General features: G+C 37.7%; 1 protein-coding gene across 1 annotated transcript in view; it reads left to right on the plus strand.

Moving 5' to 3' along the window:
• The first annotated feature begins 253 nt into the window (after window positions 1–253).
• Window positions 254–17906, plus strand: part of LRP1B (LDL receptor related protein 1B) — a 1467083-nt gene continuing 1449430 nt past the window's right edge. The window contains exons 1-2 of the mRNA XM_027078335.1: window positions 254–266; window positions 6301–6423. Of these exons, the coding sequence (XP_026934136.1) occupies window positions 254–266; window positions 6301–6423 (136 nt within the window). The remainder of the gene's footprint in view (window positions 267–6300; window positions 6424–17906) is intronic.

The raw sequence follows: 17906 nt of genomic DNA on the forward strand, positions 1-17906 counted from the left end.
TTTTAATTACAGTGTATAATATTGTGTTTCATACAATAGGAAGACATATAAAATAAGATTAGTTTGGCAATCTCAGAAGTGTAGCTTGAAGCATTAAATAGGATAAATGGAAAATACACATAGACATAACATATTTAGCTTCTGATTCAAGGAACTCAATCCAGTGTATGTTATTTTAAAATAATCACCTTGAAATACTGAAAATTCATTTATTTTAATCCTATAATCAATGCTTTTAGAAACAGACCCCGAAATGGAGTATCAAGGTGAAAAATAAATAGGTGGGTTGTAGCAAGCTATTTTTAACTGCTATTTCCTAGAGGGATAATATAAAACTGTCCTCAAAATTGCAACTATGCAAACTCCCTTTAAAGGTTGGAGCTTGCTTAGCAAGCTGATAACATAGGCTCATTAGGTAAATCCCCTTAAGTATGTCTCACTCCTGAAAAAAAAAAAAAGTTGTTTTGAATCATGATGGTTTTGTGTATGTGTCTATATACATGTGCATATATGTTGAGGATGGGTGGTTTGCATATTTTCCCAAGGGACTTTCTTCTGGGATTTTCTCAAGGAATTATTCTATATCTATGGCTCAATGCAGGTGAACATTTGGGCATTCATAGAAAATAAATCAACTGTCAAATATATAGTTTTCAACCTTAACTGTATTCTCATTGCTGTTAGAAAGAAATCCTTTCACAGATTTCTAGTTGACTTCCTTTTCAATTTTCTACTCATTCTAAATCTTTACTACTCTTTCCAAGTCTACCTTCTTCAAATTACGAAAACTAATCTTGCTTTTCAGTTCTTTGAGGAACCACAACCTGGTAAGGATTCCTTAACCTTCTTCCCTACCAGCTAATGATTTATCTGTCTCATTTTTCTATCCTTTCTTCCTCAGGGCAAGTGCTCCTACTGTTGTTTAGGTTTTACTTCCAGCCCTGTGAGTTCTTGGGAAACTGCTGCACTTGCCTATCCTTTTGGAGCCTCCAGTCTCTCTTCCTTCGGTGGCACCTTTCCCTCAGCCTACAAGTCTACCCTATCTTATTAGAATTTATCATACTTGAACTTGGTCACTGGTGACCTCAATCTGTTCTTAAAATTTTTCATGATTTTAGTGCATCCTCTTTCCCCTTGACCTTATTCTCTTGTATCTCTGGCTAAACTTTCTGTCTCCTCTGTCTCCTTGCCTGACCTACTCTTACTTTGCTGCCTTTCTCTCCCTGTCTCTGTCTTTCCCTCTTCCCCCACCTCACTTTAATTTCATCTAAATCTATTCCTATGCTTTTCACTGTCTTCTTTTTTTTTTTTTGCGGTATGCGGGCCTCTCACTGTTGTGGCCTCTCCCGTTGCAGAGCACAGGCTCCGGACACGCAGGCTCAGTGGCCATGGCTCACGGGCCCAGCCGCTCTGCGGCATGTGGGATCTTCCCAGACCGGGGCACGAACCCGTGTCCCCTGCATCGGCAGGCGGACTCTCAACCACTGTGCCACGAGGGAAGCCCCTTTTCACTGTCTTCTTACAGCTCCAGTTCTTTTCTGTGTTTTCAGTTTTGATGTTTCTCCTGAATTTCAGACTTCAATGTGTTACTGTCTATTGCATATTTATTCTTGGAAGTCTCCCAAGCATCTCATAGTCAGTATATTTCAAAAAAACTGTTGCAAAGTCATACTTTTGAGGTCAGAGATCTGAGTGTAAGATCCTGACATTTAATGAGACGGTAGAAGGATATCTGACTTGTTTCCTTATCAAATAGTCTTGAAACTCCACCTCACCAACACATGTATTCGCACAACTACTCCCTTTCACCCGCATTATTGCAATTGCATCCTCGTTGACCTCCCTACTTCTACCTTCACTTCACTGCACTCTATTTTCCACACAGTACCTGGAGTGATCCTTTAAAAAAGAAAGTCAGTTAGATTGTGTCTCTCTACTCAGAACATTCCAATGGTTTCCCATCTTGATTTTTAGTAAAACTAGGATCTTCATCCGCTAACCTCTACACCATATTCCTTGATTCCGTGACCTCAATTCTTCCACTTTCACGTTTTTTCCAGCCACTCAGACTTCCTTAGTGTTCCTTAAATTTGCTGGGCTCCCTCTTGCCACAGGTTCTTTCTTTTTTAATTAATTTTTATTGGAGTATAGTTGATTTACAATGTTGTGTTAGTTTCAGGCGCACAGCAAAGTGAATCAGTTATACATATACATATATCCACTATTTTTGTAGATTCTTTTCCCATGTAGGCCATTATAGAGTACTGAGTAGAGTTCCCTGCACTATACAGTAGGTCCTTTTAGTTATCTATTTTATATATACTAGTGTATATATGTCAATCCCAGTCTCCCAATTTATCCCCCCCCCCACTTTCCCCCTTGGTAGCCATAAATTTGTTTTCTACATCTGTGACTCTGTTTTGTAAGTTCACTTGTACCATTTTTTTAGATTCCACATATGTGATATCATATGATATTTGTTTTTCTCTGTCTGACTGACTTCACTCAGTGTGATAATCTCTAGGTCCCTCCATGTTGTTGCAAATGGCATTATTTCATTCCTTTTTGTTGCTGAGTAATATTCCATTTTATAAATGATGGAGAGGGTGTGGAGAAAAGGGAACCCTCCTACGTTGGTGGGAATGTAAATTGGTGCAGCCACTATGGAGAACAGTATGGAGTTTCCTTAAAAAACTAAAAATAGAGCTACCATATGATCCAGCAATCCTACTCCTGGGCATATATCCAGAGAAAACCATAATTTGAAAAGATACATGCACCCCAATGTTCATTGCAGCACCAGTTACAGTAGCCTGGACATGGAAGCAACCTAAATGGATTGACAGATAAATGGTAAAGAAGACGTGGTACGTATATAAAATGGAATATTGCCAGAGGTTCTTAGCACATGACCTTTTATTCAAATGGATGTCACTCTCACCTTCTATAAGCCTTTATTAAACGTCACATTCTCGGTGACACGTTCTCTGACCACCTTATTTAAAATTGTATGTCCACCCCCTGACCCTGGTCTCCAACCCTTAATCCCCATCTCTCCATAGTGTTTATCTTCTAATATACTTTGCAGTTAACCCGTGTTTATTTTGTTTCTGTTTCTATCCTCCACTGTAACGTAAGCTCTATGATGGCAGGGGATTCTGCTTTGTTTTCCTCACTATTGTATCCTCAGTCCCTAGAACATACTAGAAGCTCAGTGATATTTGTTGAATAAATAAATGAATGAACAAATTAAGATATCAGGGGTGGCACTGCTTTTTGAACTGCAGAGCACGATAAAAATACTAATTATTCCTACTATTATTATTCCACTGCCCCCATGACAAGGGTCACATACACATTTACACTCACATGTACAATATCTTCTCTTTTTTTTTCCCCATCTCTATGTCCTATCTTGGTTTTGAGACCCCATCTAATCAATTTTTGAGGCTATTTACTTGGAGGCATATTTGAGTCTTTCACCTATTTAGTCACTAATTCCTAACTCTTATATTAGATCATTTGGAGCACAGTCTCCATTTTAGTCCCCACTACTTTACCCCAATCATCTTAAGCTTTTCTCTAGACAATTGCAGTAGTCTCCTCACAGGTGACTTTGCAGTTTATTTTAACATAAATACCATTTCTTAAGTAATTGTCCATGGCTTCAAATTATCTACAAAATGCTTCCTGTGGTACTCAAGGTTCTTCATTACTAACCCTGACCTATTTTTTTTTTTTTTTTCTTTTGGCTGCATTGGGTCTTTGTTGCTGCACTCGGGCTTTCTCTAGCTGCAGAGAGCAGGGGCTACTCTTTGTTCCCATGCGTGGGCTTCTCATTGCAGCGGCTTCTCTTGTTGTGGAGCATGGGGTCTAGGTGTGCGGTCTTCAGGAGTTGTGGCTTGCAGACTCTAGAGTGCAGGTTCAGTAGTTGTGGCGCACGGGCTTAGTTGCTCCACAGCATGTGGGATCTTCCTGGACCAGGAAGAAACCGTGTCCTCTGCATTGGGAGGCGGATTCTTAACCACTGCGCCACTAGGGAAGTCCCTGACCTATGTTTTTGAGACACTATTTTTCAGCACTATAAATTGTTCTGTTGGCCCTTTTTATTTCTTTATACTTCAGCAAATAACTTGTTGATTATTTACTGAGACAGACACTATACAGTGGCATTTAGCAAGGCACCATCTCTTTTCCCCTTTTCTTATAGCAATTGGTTATAGTTTGGGAGGAATGAAGGAAGAGAAAACCTAGCATCTCAAAATCATAGATCAAATGCAGACTAGCTATAGGTACAGTGAGCAGTCATTCTGATTTTTCTGGAATAGACTTGGTTTATACTCGCTGTCCCAGTGTAATTATTAATGTCTTCCTTCACCTTCAGAACTCTCCCTGTTTGGTGATAAATCATATAGTCTCTGTCTCTAAGCAAAAATAATTTGAATTTTCTCATGTGCTCTTTCCCTACATTAACTACAAAGGTTACATGACTGTCTAAAGCAGAATTTAAGTCCCTTTCCTCTAACACCAGGACATACTTATAAATATCACACATAATGTTTGGTGGAGAAAAGCCTAGATGGATCTTATCACCTGAATGTCATTTCAACTTTAGTATAAAACATTTGTCTCAAATGCATTTCAATAATTACTGCCTTAACAATTTTTATTACTCTACCTCTTGTCTGAAATGTCCTGTATTTACTCTCCATTTATGCATAGCCTACCCATGTTTAAAATCATGCTTCTATCCCCAGACTTTTCTTTGTATTGGTATCCATCTGTCTGTACCTGTGATCTCTCCTTTTAGCAGTTATTTTCTAAATCACTTATTTGGCAACTTTTGGTATACGATGTACTTTTTTTTTCCTTTGGGATCTGTTGGTGTAAGTAGTCTGACTGCATCTTTCAAGACAAAGACTGAGACTTATACATCTTTGATTCTATAGCACCAACTCTAAGGCCAAATTCAAAGTATGCACAAACAACCTAATGTGAAAAAAAACAACAATGATTATGATAGCAGTGGTAATGAGTGTGGTATTGATGGTGTATAATAAGGTAAAATATATGAATTTTCAGAAAATATCATAGTGTGAGAGTGGGAAGAGTTAATTATAGATGAAAGATGTGTATTTGTGTGTGTCTGGATGTGTTTGTGTGTTTGTAAAGTATATTTGTTTTAAGTTATTTTGGGGTCGGGGAAGAGGTTGAGGGAGAGAAAGGAAAGACATACTGTACCTTATCAAATGATTAAGTGGAAGATGTGCCGCCATTTTGTAGATTGCTAGGGGAAAAAGGCCAATTAAGCTATGGTGTAATGCTTTTGTATCACTTAGAATATGCATTTGGTATATACTGAAAGACATATTTACTGATGGATTTCTTTGACGTTGGATCATTCCTGTATATACATAACAAAGAATGAGTGATATCAAATGTCTAACACTCCTAACACTCTTTCACACTCCGAGGTCATCAATTGTGAGAAACATTTCTATTTCAGACATGTTTTTAAATACTTTTAAAAAAGAAATATTTTGTTGAATGGACTTATAGGGCATAAGTAAGAATACTGCAAAAAACAACATCTGATGAGTTTACTAGGACCTGAGGAAAGGCAACAGATCCTAAATATTCTGAAACAATGGAAGGAAAATAATGGACTTTTTGAATACGATCAAATGTAGAAACCTGAGTTAGAACAAAGCTTTATGGGATTTTACTATCACCCTCACTGTCCAGTAGCAGAAACTGTCAATTGGAAAGTGGTAGTGAAAAATATATTATGATATTGGGTATCTAACAGATGTAAAGGCATGAAGCTCTAGCATAAGGTTGGATAGTTAAGAACTAAATACTAAGAGATGGAGTTTACGTACAAGGTTTAATTTTTATTGCTGATTTTTCATTGTCTTGGAGCAGAGGAGGAAACTAAAATTTTTCTGCTCAAGAGCTTCTGCTTTGGATCAACATCTTCTATAAAACCTGCTTGCTGTGATAGCTCTATGCCTTATCTGATATGAGGAAGCCTCTAGTCCTAAACACAAATAGAATTCTTAACTATTTTCAGGATAGATTGTGTGAGACCACAACAAAGTTAAGTCTATCAGAATTGAGTGCTTGAGCTGAGTGGATAAAAATAAGAAAAATAATTGGTTTAGCTTTGTTGCCGAACAGAAAATGGGGACCACATTGATAGACCTTTTATGCATTGCCTTCTCACATTTCATCTTTGTACTGCTCTTGTGTTCATGTTCAGATCATTCATATTTTATTTTGAAACATTTTCATTTTCAGATCAGCAGTTGTGTGATCCTGGTGAATTTCTTTGCCACGATCATGTGACTTGTGTCTCCCAGAGCTGGCTGTGTGATGGGGACCCAGACTGCCCTGATGATTCAGACGAATCTTTAGACACCTGTGAGTAGAAAGGTTCTCATGCCATTCGGATTTACCTTACCTTTGAAACTAAATGTCAGCTGTTTTCACAGATGACTGCTGTTTCCGTTTATTCTTTTTTTTCCCAAATAGCCTAAAAACTTAAAACCCTTTGTTTGTGTGTCCTTTAAAATGACTATGTGAATGAGAGCATAAAATGCAGTTTTGTCGTGTGAATTAACTTACGAAGGGAAGAAAATGCAAGGTTATTTCAATGTGATTGTGTTACTCCTAGAAAAAAATTGACTTGAAGAGAAAAAAAAATCCTTGAAAACACAGCACTGAGAGGGAATAAGGTCCTCTCCAATAATTTATCTCACACGTTTTGAGACAGAGGAGCATGTAGAAGGAATAATGAACTAATCAAGCTTTAGCTCCCATATTATTTCTATTAATATCTAGGGCACTACACAAATTATTGAACATGTTTTCTCTTGCACCTGAAAGATAGAAACTACATTTATCCATCCATGCAGTGAGGTTCTTTGACTTTATAATATCAGATTCAGAACTCTTAATACACATGAGTCCTAATTATAATTGTACCACTGTGTCTGACTTGGGAGTCCATTAAGGGTTTTGCCCATGTGAAAAATACCACTAAATCAAAATTGTAAATAATAACAGGACGACAGCTAAATCTGCCACACTTTCTTTTAAATAACCACTGTTGTAAGGAGTGTGAAGAGTCCCCTAAATTTTCATATTGATATTTTCTAGCACAGCTAATATCAGTTTTTACTCCCCACGCAAACAGGTATGTCAGCTTCTCAGAATCATCCTCAAAGCAACTACATAGTTCTGTGAAATCAACATGAAAAAAGAAAAATCCACCACTCTTATTGCTTGATATTGTAGAGATAATAATTATTGGTTCCATTTTCCACTTTTATCTACTTGTTTATAAGTCTTATAGATGGAACCAATATAAGTTTTGATGAAAATCTTGGTGATAGAAAGCAGAAGCAATGCTTATTCACTTTCTTCATGTTTGCTCGTGTTTTTAAAGTTTCTCGACATATGGGTACTTGAATATTTGCATTAGTTGCCTTTCTTCAATTTGAACAGATCGCTTTTTCGATAGTAAGAGGTTGTAGTTGTTTACTACATTTCTGATTTTCACCAATTTCATCAGTTTCATTCTGAAAACCTTTACGAGACCCCTATAGCATAGCTAAGGTTCTAGGCATGATAAGAGGAAAAAGTATATTAATAAGAAAATACTCTAGTGGATAAGTAAAATCTGATAAATCCATACAAAGGAATATTATTTAACAATAAAAGAAGACTGAAGTACTTATACATGCTACATGAATAAATCTTGAAAATATTATGTGAAGGAAAAGGAGCCAGGCACAAGAGACCACATATTTTATGTTTCCATTCATATGAAATATCCCAATAGGCAAATCTATAGAGACAGAAAGTAGATAAGTGGTTGCCAGTGGCCAGTGGGGTGGAGGGGAATGAGGAATGTCTGCTAATGAGTATGGGGTCTCTTTGGAGGTGATGAAGTGTTCTAAAATTAGATTGCAGTGATGGTTGCACAACTCTGTTAATGTATTTAAATACATTGAACTGTGCATATTAAATGGGTGAATTGTATGGTAGGTGAATTATACCTTAACAAAGTTGTTTAAAAATGGAAAATAAGGAGAAGAATCTCAAAATTCTGCATATGGATGCAGATGGTATAGGAATGTGAAAAGACAACAATAATAAAATACCCCGCCCATGAAATATATAAGTAGTTGGACTACATTTCACCTGTATAAGTAGTGGGACTTAACACTGTTTAAGCCTTCCCCTATTTAGGTGCCATAGAAGAGTTTTCTTCTCGTTAGATGCAAGGGATGATCGCCATGGCATAATCGGACTAAAAAGTTAAATTTTTGAGTTTTGGAGTCTTGCATTTTTGCCCTGATCCTACTATCAAATTCCTGTTGGGAAACATGACAGAGACATGAGAGAGATTTGCAGAATCCATACGTAGGAAGGCAGGTTGAAGGAGGAATGCCCTGGAACTTGTACCTGGCACAGTGCAAAAGTGATTGAGAAGAAAAGGCTGTGTGGTCTGTCTAGGCAGGAGTTCCCTTCATCCTTTTGAATAATAGAGAAAAATGATGCTCCCTTTGTACTCAGGAGGGGGATTAGTGGGAGAATCAGGCTGGAGAGGATCTGTGGTACAGAGGAGGCACAAGGACCTTGGTGGTCAAAACTCAAACCCAAAGAGGAAAGAGACCCCAAAGTGAATACCAAAGTGGGTGGATAACAGTATTCCACTCCTCCTCCCGTGCCAGCTCTGTGCTTCTAGGAACGTGGCCGATACCAAGCAGGGCCACGCCAGTCAGCTAGGCTTGTGTTTGCTGGCCAGCATCTGCCCTGATTGATTGAGCTTCTGTTCTTAATGGTCAGTGTCTCAACCACAATGTTTGAAAATGTTTTGAGTATCCATCTTGCCCAGAAGGTAGACACCACCTTGTGTTTCGGGGGAAAAAGGTAGGTCCTTCAATTCACAGAGATTAGGGGCTTTGGCGGACTGAAGCTTCAAATTAGGAATTGCATGTGGGTTAATTGAAATAGAGATAGATTTTCTTCTTATCTAGTTTTTAAAATGAAACTCATACCTCCTCAAGATATTTTTGGCAGTTTTCAAGTATATAGTTATTTTCCTTGATAAAATTTGGTGAATTCAGTTTTAAAATGTTTTCCCATTTTGGTCATTCTTATTCTACTCTCGGGCATCGAAATTGCTGAATATCCTCAAGAGCAACACTAAAAAAAAATTCTTATATCAATGTAGCAACATAACAAAGAAAGAAAAATACTCATTTTTTTTTTTAACCTGGGTGTTTAATCTGAGTAACATATTTGGATCCACATTTAATTAGCCTGTTTCAGATAAGTGGTTTCAGTACTAACTCAAATCTGGACAAGCATAGAGAAAAAGCTTTATGGAAAAATCAGACTTTTTCAAATTTAAATTTCTCAATCCAGATGTTCACAGTTACCATTTTCCCTAAGCATAGTGCTTTGTAACGTGTTGTTTTATAACATTGGTATGCAGTCATCACTGATCTACATAAAATAATTGCGTAATTTTATAATCATATGAATGTATATACATTCAATGTGAAAGATAAATACTAGAAATCAAAAACCTTGAAGCTTGATTCTTAAGAAGGATAATTTTGTGCTCAGTGTATGAACAAAAGTATGTTATCATATTTGATCTGAAGACAAAGTATGTTGTATCTACAAAATAGTAGATGAAAACCGCTGATGCAATGCACTTATTTTTCCTAAATCCACTTAGCCTCTAAAATGATAAGAGGACCAATATAGCATAGAATTTATTATGACATTGTGAAAGCTCTGCCTTGACAAAATTCTAATGGGAAAAAAGTAGATATTGTCGAGGAGGAGGAAAAGCTTTACTTGTGAGAGGCTGATGACAAAGATGCGTTAGAAGATAAACATGCCTACAGAAAAACAAAGGAAGTGAAAATCAAAGGACATTGAGGTATTTGGGGATCTGAGAGGTTAACAGGCACATATTTTCTTTCTCTTCTGTGTTTGTTTAGGCCCAGGTTGTAGGGGTATTTTCTACTATTTATGGGGCAGAAGTGAGATTTCACTAACAGCAATCCAAGGCCAAAGAAACCCGTCTTGAATGGGGTTGATTTACCACTAAGCTGACTGCATGTTGGGATGAGTTTTCTAAAATATGAGATTAGAGAAATTTAATAATTTCTATCCTTACCGTTGAATATGAGAAATGGTTCTTTAGCCTTATGTTACAAATGAAAGTCTTTATTTTGCTACATTATTTGAAGTAATTTGTTAAGTGTCTAAATGGCTAACCATCTTTTAGGTCCTATGAGGCAATGAGAAGAGAAAATCAGGAAAAATCACCCTCTTTCTACTCAGTGCTTTCAATCCAGTTGTAAGTCTAGCATTTTGTATGACGAGAATTAAAGTGAATAGTAGAAATGTTATTTGTGGAATGAAAACTTGGTACCCCCTGTGACAGGGAAGTCTTCCTGAAAGGTGCTTTTATTCCAAGGTATTCGATACATAATTCCTTCTAGGATTTTCTGTTGAATGCTTAATGATACTTCCTTTCCAACAATCAGTTGCAGCAGATGTGTGATGTTTTTTGGCAATCTGATGTTTAAAATTAGATTCTTCCTTTTAAGTCAGGAAGGTATTTGTTCTGCTCCTTCTCCTTCTTCCTTATTGCCCTCCACTACCCCGCTTCAGAAAATCACGTAGAGAGTCCTTCTGCTATAGATCATGTTGTGGATATGACGACTCTTTGACTAACCGGGGAGTATAAAAATGACATTATAGGAGGGTAAGGTTTGCAACCTGGATACAGTAAGTCCCCTACATGGAAACCTTCAAGTTGTGAACTTTCAAAGATGAGGATGTGCATTCACATGGCCAATCATGGTAAATTAGTTCACGTGTTTGGCATACATTGTCACGTGAGTGCATCCTCTACAAGTGGTTGTGCTTTTGTATACTGTACAGTACTGTATAGAGCACAGTAGTACAGTATCTTTGTTTCAAGTCCAGGATGTCCAGAAGCAAGCGTAAAAGCAGTGGTAATGTAGCTGGTACTGCTAAGAAACACCAAGAGAGACAGGAGGAAGAGGAAATAACTGAAGAACCAAAGAGATTCACGACACAGGAAATGGCAAGGAGATTTTCTTTATTCGATAAGGCACTGTTAGTTTTTGAGGCAAAGGACCAGAACGTAGAACAATACATGAAGGTTACAACAGCTGTTCAGGATGTAATCCAGTGCAACCATGTCATCTATGATGAGAAAAAAAGAGCTACTACCCAGACATCCCTGGATTGTTTTTTCAAAAGGGTAGATAGAATTGAATCCAGCAAGGAGCCAGAACCTGTGCCATCCACGTCAGGCGTGAGTGACACTGCAGCTTGCCCTCCATCTCCTACTGCTGATGACCCTTCATCTCTACCCTCTCCCACCTCCTCTCCCTCCTCCAGTCAGTAACTCTTCTTGCCTGTTCACTCAATGCCAGCCCCTGTATGCCAGCTGTTGTACTGTATGGTACTGTGCTTTTCAAGGTATTGTAAGATTAAAAATGTTTTCTTTATTTTTTGCATATTATTTGTGTGAAAAATATTATAAACCTATTACAGTACAGTACTATATAGCCAATTGTGTTAGTTGGGTACCTAGGATAACTTCATTGGACTTACAAACAAATTGGACTTACCAATGCGCTCTCGGAACGGAACATGGCCGTATGCAGGGGACTTACTGTAGTTGTTATAATAATTTTCATATTGACTCTACTCTGTCCTGTCCTTCTGCAAGGATCAGCAAACTTTTTCTGTATAAGACCATACAGTACATATTTTAGGATTCCTGAGCTTATGTCATCTCTGTTGCATATTCTTCTTTCTTTTTATTTGTTTGTAAAACAGTTAAAATGGAACAACAAGCCAAACATCCTTAGTTTTACACTCTGTACAAAAACAGTCCACAGACTGGGTTTGTCTTGCAGGCTGTAGTTTGCCAAACCCTACTGCAGTGTCCTAGCTAAGCCGTGTCTGCTGTACTGCTGCGGAGGTGGGGCCGTGTCCGGGTACTGCAGCCACAGGAAGCAGCATAACTGGGCAAAGTGGAAGAACAGGGCATAGAGCTGTGTGTGTACCCACTCCCACACGGTGCCAGACTTGGGCAAAATGGCATTCTCTGCAAAAGCTGGCTTCTTTCTTCTATTTTTGCACATCTCCTTACGTGTTAAGATTGCATTTGAGCATAAGGGACAGACACAGGAGCTCAAACAAATAAGGGTTTACTTTTCTCATATAAAAAGGTGCAAAAGTGGACAATCCAGGATTAATATGGAAGCTCCAGAATGACACCAGGCTTCCTCTACTTCTTAGCATGGAGCTGTCAGTCTTTTAGCCACAGTAGGGCTTTTCCACCTTCCCCAGTAGATAATTCCATTTCGGCCAGAGAGAAGGGAAAGAAAAAAAAAAAAAGAAACAGCCAGTGCCAGCTGAGTCTATCTGTTTGTCAGGAGAATAGTAACTTTTACGGAAAGCAAACTCAGTAGGTTTCTTGCTTAGATGTCCTTCGCCAGAACTGATCACCTAAAGTATGGGGCAATGAGTATTTCCACAGGGCTTTCCAGAATAAGATCTGTGGTTCTGCTAGTAAAGAAAAAGACTAGATATTGGGTGAGAAGAGGCCCCAGGTAGCATGTGCCACAGTGTCTCTTCACTCCTTTTCCCCTCTTCATCCACTGAGGAGAGGTGGCAGGCACAGTGCATGATCAGGGCTTCTGAATCCCAGATGCTTGACACCAAAGCCAGTTCCTCCAGATGAATATCTTTGCTCTTGTACAACAGACTAAGTCATTCTGGGTCTCCATTACCTTATCTGTAAAATGGGCATGATAGTACCTACCTCACAGTAAAGTGCTTAGAATAGTGCCTGTTCCAGAGTAAGAGCCCCTCTCCACCCAGCACCCCCTCCCTGTATTCCATATGCCAGAGCTCTGACCAAGCACCTTACCCTGAGGGTCTTTTGATAGAGCACGCTAATTGCCCCCTCTCCCATTCTTACTGAAGATTGGCTTTATTCTCTAAGGTTGTGGCTAGCAATAGGGTTAATTTACCACATACGCTAATTCAAGAGAAGTTATTAACAGTTTTTAATAATTAAGTATATTACACTCAAGCATTAAGATAAATAAGGTGTAGACATTATTTGGGGACAGGTGGCTTTTCCTAAGAACTCTTCCAAAGACATCATGTTGATGAATTAGCTAAAGTTAAAATATAGGGCTAAAAAACACATTAATGAATAATATTATTTAATCAACATTGCAGTCCTGAAATGTAGCTGTTATCTCATTTTAAGAAATGAGGAAACTGAGTTTACAGTCCTTCTATGCCCTCTAAGTTGGCTGTTATCGGTGAAAGCAGAGTTTGTATTTCTTTCAACTTGCCCTTCTTTTTATAAATACTCAGGAAAGGAAGAATCTAACTCCTAAAAGGAAGCCTTAGGCCCACCTAATTTAAAAATATGGTATCATTTGAAAAACATAGATGCTATCCCAACAGTTATATCATACTGACTTTGGAGGTAATCAGTTCTAATTGAATAATTCAGTAAACACACCATGTCTCCTGGGTAATAGGAATAGAAGCATTTGTGAAAAATGAAAATGGCTGTAAGTTATTAGGGTTAGATATGCCTCTGCATGAATTGACCATTGCTTTGACTGCATTTCCATTGTTGTAGGATTCTAAGCTTTATTTAGATAGGAGGATATTAATGAACTCCTTATATTCGTACACTGACCTTTCCCCTAGGATACGAGGTAGAAATCCTTTTCCGGTTTCCTTCTAAACTTTCTTTCTTTAACAGAGGTCAGAGAAATAAAACAAAAATTCAGGTGGGAGGTTATTAGCAAACAGATACTGCCCTTTAAAAATAAATAGCAGAATAGGGCACTGAAAGTAGACTATAAGAACAACAAAATGAACGGAAATATGGTCCTTGTTTCTAAGTAATAGTGATTTAGAGGTCACTTTGCAATGAGCTAATATATGAGAGCCACAGAGCTAAGCTTTTCGTTAGGAAGAGAAGCGGAAACGATCTTACAGATTAAAGGGAGAGCATATGAGACCCATGAGGGCAGTTTATGTCTCTTTCAATTCTTTTTGTTTTGCTCTTCATTTTATTCTGACGCTTCCCTCTTTTGCAATGAAGAGGCAAGAAACATTGACCCTTCTTTCATAATAAAGAGACTTCCACTTATGAGTTGATATGAAGGGGAGACAGGAAGGTGAGGAACAGTATAATTGGGAATTGAAAGGGCCTGTCTAAGGTTGGTTCATTTCCCCAGCACAGTGGGGACGGGATGGAGGGTGACATTTCCCTTCATCCTGCCCTGCAATGTGCTAACGGGTCTCTGAAAGTTTGCCTCCGCAATTTTAAGCAAATTTGATTGGAGGCATAGGTGATAAACCTGAGTGCACCACAATTCACAGAAGTGGAGCAAGACCAGCTTTGCAGAAGGCCTTGCTGTTCTTCAAGAAGCCACTGCTGTTTGGTTTTCTGATCCAAGTTCACAGGTCATAGGATAAAAAGGAACTCATGTCCCTCAGCCTGGACTGGAAATTATAGGCAATGAAAACTTTGAAATGATATAAAATAAAGGGGATTAAATAAAATTATTGAATTCTAGAGACATCTCTGATACAATCTCCTTGCTTAAGGGATGAGGTATAGTAAACAAATGGTCTTGCAGGGCTCTATTGGGACAAAGCTGAAGGCTGAGCAAGGAGCCTTCTCAGAAATGATTCAATCCATCACTTATCCACAACTAATCTAGCATGTGGGGTTGGGGGTGAAGGCTTCTTACCTTTCATGGGTGAGCAAATTTCTTCCCAGAGGAGGTTTTATTCTTTATAGTCAGTGTATAAAATTTACATTTGACTTTCACTCGGAAGTGCTTCTGCAATGACATATTTTGCTAAATGAAGCACTGAAGGATGTTTTGTTCTACGAACTTATTTTAATGGCAATGTCTTTTTTCCCTCTCCCTTCCCCCATATCTTATATTATTTCTTCCCTGAAAGCAGAATATAAAACCCTACTATAATATGCCTATGGAATTCTCAGTAGGACAAAAAGTATCATCCTTCTACTAATTGCTGTATTGGCCCGTTTCAGTTTTAGGCACAATAATTGACTTTGGGTTGAATATTTTCAATTAAAATCTCTGTAACATTAGCCTTTTTTGATTTTGGGGATGGGAGAAATTGCTTGCAAAGAGTAAAGTTCATGAGAAGATGGGTAAAAATAGGGCTTAGGTGGAAGGATACCAATTCAGTAAAGGTGGCTTATAGCAGTCTACTCATCTTGCAGGGTTTTTTTGTTTGTTTGTTTTACTTTTCTGAAAAATGATGCCTTGGGAGGGAAAAGTTTGACCTTATTCCTTGGCCAACCAAGGATCCGATACGAAAGGGGAGAATCTTTCAGCTTGCACAAATCTTTCTGGGTATTAAAAAGCAAGAAAGAAAACAAACTAGTAAATACTTCTCAACAACTCTGATGGAGTTGCCAAGAGAAAAGTAATTATTAATAAACTTCTTGTCTTAGACTTCAGCATACAGTCATAAGACTAATAATTTCAATCTTTCAGAAACAGTAATTATAGAAAGGACTTATACTTGTATAGCACTTTGATAATTTAAGGACATGTAGATTAGAATCAATAAATATCCTTTGACATAGTACCTATTTTTTGAGAAAAATAGGCCAGGTATTATGGCCATAAAAAAAATAAGAAATCTAAAGCACAAACAGGTTGCTTGGTCAAGAGTCTCATAGCTAATGGGTAACAAGGCTAAAACTGGAATTCAGAAATTGGATTTCCTAACTTTCTATTATAGCATCAGTTATGGGCTGAATTGCACCCCTCAATATTCACATGTTGAAACCCTAAAATTATACCATTGCAGAATGTAATTGAACTTGTTGCTAGAGGCTTAAAAGAGGTAAATTAAGTAAAAATGAGGTCATTAGAGTGGGTCCTTATCCCATCTGACTGGTGTCTTGTAAGAAGCGGAAATTTGGACACACTGAGGGACACTGGGGTGTTGTACACAGAGAGAAGGCCATAGGAAGAGGCAGTCAGAGGGTGGAGATCTGCAATCCAAGGAGGCCTTGGGGGAAACTAAACCCGGCAACATCTTGATCTCGGACTTTTGGCCTCAGCACTGAGAGGAAATAAATTTCTGTTGTTTAAGCCACTTAGTCTATGGTATTTTGTTATGGCAGACGTAGCAGATTAATATAACATCCTAGTATATGTCTACTACACTTCCATGTTTTTTATATTAATATAAAGAATACTGCAACAATTTAAAAATCCCTCCTTTTCCTTGGAGATATATACTAACTACCAGAGTACTGAAATTATAGGCTTTATTTAGAGATATGAAATGAAATCATCAGTTTCTGATGAAATAAAGGGCCCATTCCTACAGCAGTGGTCCTAACCCTCTAAGAATGCCTGATTTGATCACATAGTGCAATTCTTATACAAATGAAAAAACATTGTTTTAATAAAAAATCAGTAGATAATTACTACAGATTATTTTTTTCAAATATTTATGGATGATGGGTTGCTCCAAAATTTTAAAAAAGTAGTTTTGCCTTAATCCTTCCCGCTGGTGATCTAGAACACTCATTTAGTGGTGCAGTTGGAGTCCATCTCCGCAATGCTACGTATTTGCAACACAAAAGACAAACTTGGATTGATGGCTTAACTAACATTTTCTGAGGGAAACAGTAGAAATTCATAAGTGGTGTATACTAGTCATAGCGTGCATATTAATAATATTATATATTAGGTTGCTATAATCTATATTAGATTGTTATAATTGTTGACTCGCAATTGATAATTGGGTTAGGCAATAAAATAGATGTAATTTGATAGTTAAAATAATGCTTCTTTCTCCACATGGGACTTTGGGGAATGTTGTTACATTTTACTTCCAAATTTGCACATATTAGACAATTCAATTTTTAAAATAAATGGCATACTATATATTTTCACTTAAGGGGTAAAGAGAATTTTGTTACCAAACTACAGTTCCCATAATGTATTGGTGCATTTTCTTTAAGAAAACTAGAATGTAATCAATCAGCAGCTATTTACTGAGGAAGTACTGTGTTCAAGGTGCTTACTAAGCATGGTCCTTCAACCATTTTTTCCATGCCTTACCATGTGCCAGGGCTTTCACCTATGCTAATTTAGTTTCTATCCTGGTAAAATGATACTAATTTCATATTAAAGAAGATGTTTATGTGAAAGATAAGGATGACAATTACTGACACAAAATATATGGTTAATATGGGCCAGATGTTGTGCTATGACCCTTATGTGGATTATATCCTTTGATCCTGACAACAGCCCTGAGCGGGACATTGGGTACAGTTGTTCAGGTCGTGCAAGGCATCAGGGTGACATAAATAATGCAGACAGCATGGGTATATATATTTTCCTACAAATGGAAATAAATGATCTTTGAAAGGGAGCAGTGTTTGTAATTTGCATGAAGGCACTCTATGAGCTAATGGTGGCCTCCGTATGATACTAATCATGGTCAGCTTTTATAGAGGATAAAAATAAAGCATGCAAGAAGTTACTTGCTAGAGTTCCTAAAGCAATTATGTGACAGTGCTACAGTTGAACACTGTACTATGCTATATAGCCTCCTAGATGAGGTAAATGAAGTTCAGAGACGTTAAATAGATTCCACTAACATTCCCCCTTAGTGAAGACCAGACTTTCATACATGCCTATCTCACATAATATTTAAGTTGGCATTTAAGTTGGCATCCTGTACATAATCCATCTATCTATCTCTATATGTATCTATCAATGTATCTATGT

This window comes from Aethalodelphis obliquidens, unplaced genomic scaffold (genome assembly GCF_003676395.1).
Source record: "Aethalodelphis obliquidens isolate GAN/ISIS:26980383/991018 unplaced genomic scaffold, ASM367639v1 scaffold2, whole genome shotgun sequence".
Taxonomy (NCBI): domain Eukaryota; kingdom Metazoa; phylum Chordata; class Mammalia; order Artiodactyla; family Delphinidae; genus Aethalodelphis; species Aethalodelphis obliquidens.